General features: G+C 45.8%; 1 protein-coding gene across 1 annotated transcript; it reads left to right on the top strand.

Annotated features, from left to right (window-relative positions):
- Nucleotides 1–695: 695 nt before the first annotated feature.
- STX10 (syntaxin 10) lies at nucleotides 696–5,386 on the top strand. The gene is made up of 8 exons (XM_083185292.1): nucleotides 696–1,319; nucleotides 1,766–1,936; nucleotides 2,044–2,137; nucleotides 3,539–3,601; nucleotides 3,697–3,804; nucleotides 4,353–4,459; nucleotides 4,550–4,644; nucleotides 4,866–5,386. Exons 1-8 carry the CDS (start codon nucleotides 1,285–1,287, stop codon nucleotides 4,946–4,948), a joined length of 756 nt encoding a protein of 251 aa, XP_083041418.1. The 5' UTR covers nucleotides 696–1,284; the 3' UTR covers nucleotides 4,949–5,386.
- The last annotated feature ends 1,042 nt before the right edge of the window (nucleotides 5,387–6,428 follow it).

Genomic DNA, 6,428 nt, shown 5'->3' with positions numbered 1-6,428 from the left:
AGGGGGACATATAGGCAGGGTGGATATATATTCCTCTCATGTTATACACCGGAGACATATATATTATATACAGGGGGACATATTATAGGCAGGGTGGATATATATTCCTCTCATGTTATACACCGGAGACATATTATAGGCAGGGTGGATATATATTATATACAGGGGGACATATTATAGGCAGGGTGGATATATATATATTATATACAGGGGGACATATTATATGCAGGGTGGATATATATTCCTCTCATGTTATATACAGGGGGACATATTATAGGCAGGGTGGAAATATATTCCTCATGTTATACACCAGGGGGATATTATATATTCCTCTCATGTTATACACCAGGGCCGTTGACATACAAATTATAATCAGCAAACATGAACTTGCCCTACAATAATCTAACATGTTGCATTGTATGCAGCCTCAAACGCCTGTGCTCACGATACACAGGTGTGTGGCTACAGACACACAGTATTACTGCTGTGTTACCTCATGCACAGCCTAGCTATGTGTTGTATACTGTGTGGCGAGAGAGCATGTCGCCGGTGCCGTCGTTAACACACAGTGACACACACACACACGGCTGTCGCTGAGACTGGGGGACCGCCTTCCCGCCAGAGCGCAGTGGGCGGGGCCTGCCGCCACATGACGCGCGCACCCTGCCCGTGGGATTCCCCACACCTAGGGGGGAACTACAATTCCCGACACGCTGTGCTGGGCTGGGCCGGAAACACGCGGGCGGCAGTCGGTGACACCCGAGTGACTGGGGGGAGGAGGGAGTGGGCGAGAAGCCACCCCACCCCAGCACCGGGCAGCAGCAGGAGAGTGAGGGGAAGTAGGGGGTAACTAGTGCCTAAGTGTGTGATAAGTTCTGTATATGGTATATATATTATAGGTATACACACTGGCTGTCACTTATAGGCAGGGCTGCCAGGCTTACCCTGTGGGTTACTGGGCAAGACTCAGGGTCTGTCTGTGGGCAATGCAGGGACTAGCACTGTGCCCATAGACCTGCAGATGGGTTCCCTACATAGGGCTCTATATGGGAGATCTATGGTATAAGATTGTGTTATTTATATGCCTATAGCTAAATTGCGCCTATACAAAGGTCACATTAACATTAAATATATAATACCAACATATAGGGGCATATACACCGAGGTAGAAGGCCAGCCAAGATTACGGTAAGCGAGCATGGGTGCTGTATAGCTGATTAACATCTCATCCGATTGGCCGATCCAAGGAGGAATAGAGTTGCTGGGAAGAAGAGATCGCTCACGATGTCTCTGGAGGATCCCTTCTCCGTGGTCAGGGGGTGAGTATCTACTACGTCCCAGGTGCGCTTCCATAGGTCAACAGATATACACTCAGGGCAGGGAATAGGAACAAGGATACGGCTTATGAATTAGCTATCGTGACATCACAGCGGTATGAGGCACTTAGCGCCTCGGGGATGTTGCTAGTTCCTAGAGAACCGATAAGCCAACACTGTGCTAGTAAGTCTCTTTGGGTTTTCAACGTAAATTAGCGTGGGGGGGGGGGGGGGCAGTTTTGTAACCCCACGCATTACACATATATAGTATACCCAATTAGTGGGTTTACTTTTGTGTTTTTTTTTTTTTTTAAAGTATTTGGCTCATGGGTCTCACACGTGGTAGGTGGGTACTTTTTATATTTGTGACCATGTCACCTTTCCTGTGTATCATCGTCTATAACCTGTAAGTTTTTCATGCTCTCTTCCCTACCCTTTCTGTCCCACAGGGAAGTGCAGAAAGCCATAAACACCAGCCGAGGCCTGTATCAACGCTGGTGCGAGATCCTCCAAGAGGGCAATGTCACCAGTGTAGAAGAGTTTGATTGGACAACCAACGAACTTAGGAATTCACTCAGGAGCATAGAATGGGACCTGGAGGACCTGGAAGAGACCATCAGTATCCTAACTGGGTAGAGGGGCTGGCATAGTCTCTTGTGAGGTTAGCTTGTTTCTCCTTTCTTCTTCACCTTTGGGGTTTGTTTATTTCCTTCACTCCTCTCGTGGGCATTGTGGAATCAAACCAGCGAAAATTCAAGATATCCGGAGCGGAGCTTAGCGAAAGGAAGATGTTTGTGGAGAACACGCGGAGTTCTCTTAAGGTGACTCGCTCTTAATTTTCGGTTCTTATACATCTTTCCTGCAGTCATGCAAAGCAGCCCCTCTTGATATGTCCGGTCGAGTTAGAATCTTCTATCATCAGAAGTCTCTTGTTCCCAAAGCGGTGGGACTACAAGAGAAGACTCTGTTGATTAATTGAATGTATTACTCTTGTGTATCTGTGTGTGCGACGGAGTCTCTGCATCTGTACACAGAGCACTGCAAAATAAGTTCTGCTCTGTATACAGACTCGGTCGATCACAGTATGCAAGTGTTACATACAATTTATCTCCTTGTGGATCCTAGTCACATTGTGTTGCAATTAAGATGCATTTTCCGGAAGAAAAAAAAAATCCACCCAGCGTTAGCAGAGGTGTGAATCTTGAGGCCGACAGTCCAAAGGTCGACACAAAAAAAATGTCGACATGATTTTTCCCAGAGTTTGCTGTGTCTGTTGCCATGGGTACCATATAAGTGTACTGCTGGGCTCGCCATGGTTTGGGCTGGGCACACTAGTATAGTCTGCCTCTATGCCCACTAGGATGGTAAAAGATGAAAAAGTGGGTTTAAAAAAAAAAATAACGAAAAAATTTTTTGGGACCTTTAGACAATGTCAACTTAAGGCATGCCAACCTTTTCATGTGTCGACCCTTTGACTTGTGGACCAATGGTGGTTGACCTTTTGACTGTCATCATTACCTGTTAACTAGAGCTGCTCAGAACCCGGCTGTTCCCTCGCACCAGGGATCTTGCACGTATGAGAATAGGGCAGGGCTGGGCAACACCGGCCCTCCAGATGTTAATGAACTACACATCCCAGGATGCTTTGCTTTAGTTTTGCTATGTGGCCATGCTGAAACTGATGCAAGGCATGCTGGGATGTGTAGCTCATCAACATCTGGAAGGCCGGTATTGCCCAGCCCTGGAATAAGGGTGTATGAGGAAACATCTGTATTCCCTATATTCCAGCTCTAGACTATTTTCTCCATACCAGCTCACTAGTGTCTGTTTGGTCCATAGACGCTGCTCTGTTCAATGTTCTCATCCTTCAACTTAACAGATTTGATGGATCTGTAGAACCTCGTTTCCTTGTAGCGCCATGTCTTTAATCATCAAAGGTCATAATTTGCTAGATTTCAGAGCCCATGCTAGCAATATAATGTGCTCTATAGTACATTATGTTGCATCAAGAATTCAGGGAGAACTTCAAGGAAATACAAATGCGGGAAATCTTGTTTGTTTTTCATGCTTAGGTGCCGCACACGTGATGTTTTACTGACTTAGCATTTCATAGTGTACTAGAACATTGTGTATCCGATAGTTACCAGTGCTTCTCGCTGTACATCCTATCACCCTCACCTGTGCCAGTCCCCGTTATTACCTGTGTAACATCTGCATTTTAGGAAATGAGGGATCACATCGCTAGCCCCAGAGCCCAGGCTTTTACTGAGAGGAAGAACAGAGAGGTAACCGCACCACCTGTCTCTTATCATCTCTTCCCAGTGGTGATCTTTACATGGCTCTCTGTTCAGATCTAATTCCTGATCTCTTTGCTTTTCAGGCATTAGGAGTCTCCAACCCACCGCCCTCTGATCGATTCGCTCGCCTAGATGATGAGATTGTCTCAGGAAACTCTCGTTACGTGGAGGATCAGCAAGCACAGCAACAGGTGGCGCTCTCCCTCCCCCTCCCCCTATTCTAATTAGGTACTTAGTAAAGGATACAAGGGGTAATTCAGGCTGTTTCGCAAAAGCAAACTCATTCTTTAATGGACAAAACCATGCTGCGCTGCAGGTGGGGCAGATGTAACACGTGCAGAGATAAATTTGGGTGGGGATTTGCCGGCCAACCAAGGTCCTGCCTGTGTGGAGAAATCAACCGGTAATGTGTTAACCTTCTCTCTGCCCTGGTCTAACCACCTGGCTCTCTGCCCTGGTCTAACCACCTGGCAATGACCCAGGTAGCCTGTATTCTGAAAAATGCAGCCCACGTCAGGCTAAAATGAACAAAGTCAGATCATCGGCACTTGAAGATGATGTCATCTCTAAGCGCTGACAATAAACCAGGTCTAGCCTGCAGTGTGAACACGGACTGACTCGGGAGTTTGGTGTAAAATGGGCATTAGCTTGCATTGGGAGGACAACAACCAGAGCACGTGGCTAGTAGGGATGCATAGTCTCCATAGTGTAGATCATCATACGGTTTCTCTTTCCTTAGCTGATAATGGATGAGCAGGACGCAGAGCTGGAGCTAGTGTCCGGCAGCATACGGGTTCTTAAGAACATGTCAGGGCGCATTGGAGATGAATTGGATGAGCAAGCAGTGTGAGTGATCACGAAGCATAGGAAAGCATGTAGCGTATACTTCTGCCTTACCTGCGTGATATTTGATATACCTGTGATCTCTGCCCACAGGATGCTGGATGACTTCTCTCAAGAGATGGACAACACTCAGACTCGCATGGACTCGGTGCTCAAGAGACTGGCCAAAGTATCTCACATGACTAGTGGTGAGTTTATCATTGAGGTTCCAAAGAACTAGTTACAACACTGGGCATCTCCTTACCTATCTTTCATGATGCATCAGACATGAGAGCCCCAAATATTAGTGAAAAACAAATCGCCGCCCATTTCAGTAACAGGGTTGATCGATTATTGAATGGTTTACAGTATGTGTGTGAGGGAACATCCCTCTACTTGGCTGGAATAATGGACTTCTCTCCTCTCACAGACCGGCGGCAGTGGTGTATGATCATCACACTGGTGGTTGCCCTCATCGTTGTACTCATCTTGCTGTTAACGGTAAAAGGATAACAAGCCAGCGGTGATCAGTACCGCGCTTCTACGCTGCTTGTGCCATACTTGTGGGAGTTTATAAGTTACAAATGGTGAGGAGGTCGCTCTGGCCAAGACGTCGTACAGCTACCACTTACCTGCTGCTGCTCTATACAGAACAATAAATTACTTTCCATTTATTTTTTTAAACTTTGTGAGCATTTCGAGTGTGCGACTGAGCAGGCTTCATCGGCAGAAAATGTTGTTTTCTACTTTTTCCTTCTGATGCTTGGCTGAACTCAGCCCCGGGATTAGCCACACGTGAGAAATGGACTCGTCTGCAGCCAAAGCACCCTTCGGTCTGAATTGCACTGGCACGGTTTCATTCAAAAACATTTAAGATTGTGTGTAATGTTACAGAACGCAGTGTAACCTGTATCTCATGCTTTTATGGAGTAAAATACTGCACTGCGCTGAGTGAGCTTTGACTGCTTTGCACAATTGATCTGATCTCTAGGATCCAGTGATCCACAGCATGTGCTAAATATCTCCGACTGACCTGAAAAGGAACAATCGGGTGGGAATTGGCAGAACCTGATAGGCAAGGAAGGAAGGCTGGTGAATCTCGCCACAATGTAATTGCCTTATTTTATCTGCCTTTGGTGTGAGTTCTACTGAGGTTTTGCTTCCTAATGCTCATCAGAAAGAAGTTTCTGTTGGCCTTCTACATATACATGTAAAGTACATGGTCCGGTAGGGCAGTGGTTCCCAAACTGTGTGCCGTGGCACCCTGGGGTGCCTTAAGAGACTTGCAGGGGTGCCCTGGATTGGTGGTCAATGTCCATAGAAAAATTATTCCTGACCAATGTAATAGGCAAAATATGGACAAACAGAAGTGAATCCGGTCCATTACCACATAACTGACACTGAGGATGAGATAGAAACACAATTTACTTAATTTAATATTTTTTTCTGATTTTATCAATACAGAACTTTTGCCCTAGGGGCGACGTGAGAAAATTCTGATACTCAGGGGCGCCCTGATTCAAAAAAGTTTGGGAACCACTGCGGTAGGGACATAAGTTAACGGTAGGCAATGTCAATTCTGATGGAGTTTTTGTCATGAACGCTTCCAATGCAGAATTGACTGCATGTTTAGAAAGTCAGGTGACAATATAATGCATACACACTAGATGTCTTGTGCATACGGTTTAAAATATCTTTGTGTGTACCCACTTTAAAAGACTTCCGGTGACATTTAACATTAGTGACCTAAAGGCCAATATCCCGCTGTTTTGAGGATTTTATATGCACAGTATAAGCCTAAATGCTCAAAGTCTTCTATGCACCCATGAAAACTGCTCCAATCTATTCATAGCTGCGATACACACAGCTCATATCCACACCTCTGAATGATAAATCCAGACAAGGGATTACTGCGCCGGCCAGTCATTCATGTACTAGCATACACTGGCAACGCTCTGAACGCTTATGCTAGCTGGATTCAAATGGAGAATTG

This window comes from Crinia signifera, chromosome 4, assembly GCF_055691185.1.
Source record: "Crinia signifera chromosome 4, ASM5569118v1, whole genome shotgun sequence".
Classification (NCBI taxonomy): domain Eukaryota; kingdom Metazoa; phylum Chordata; class Amphibia; order Anura; family Myobatrachidae; genus Crinia; species Crinia signifera.
This window is presented reverse-complemented; position numbering and strand designations above follow the sequence as displayed.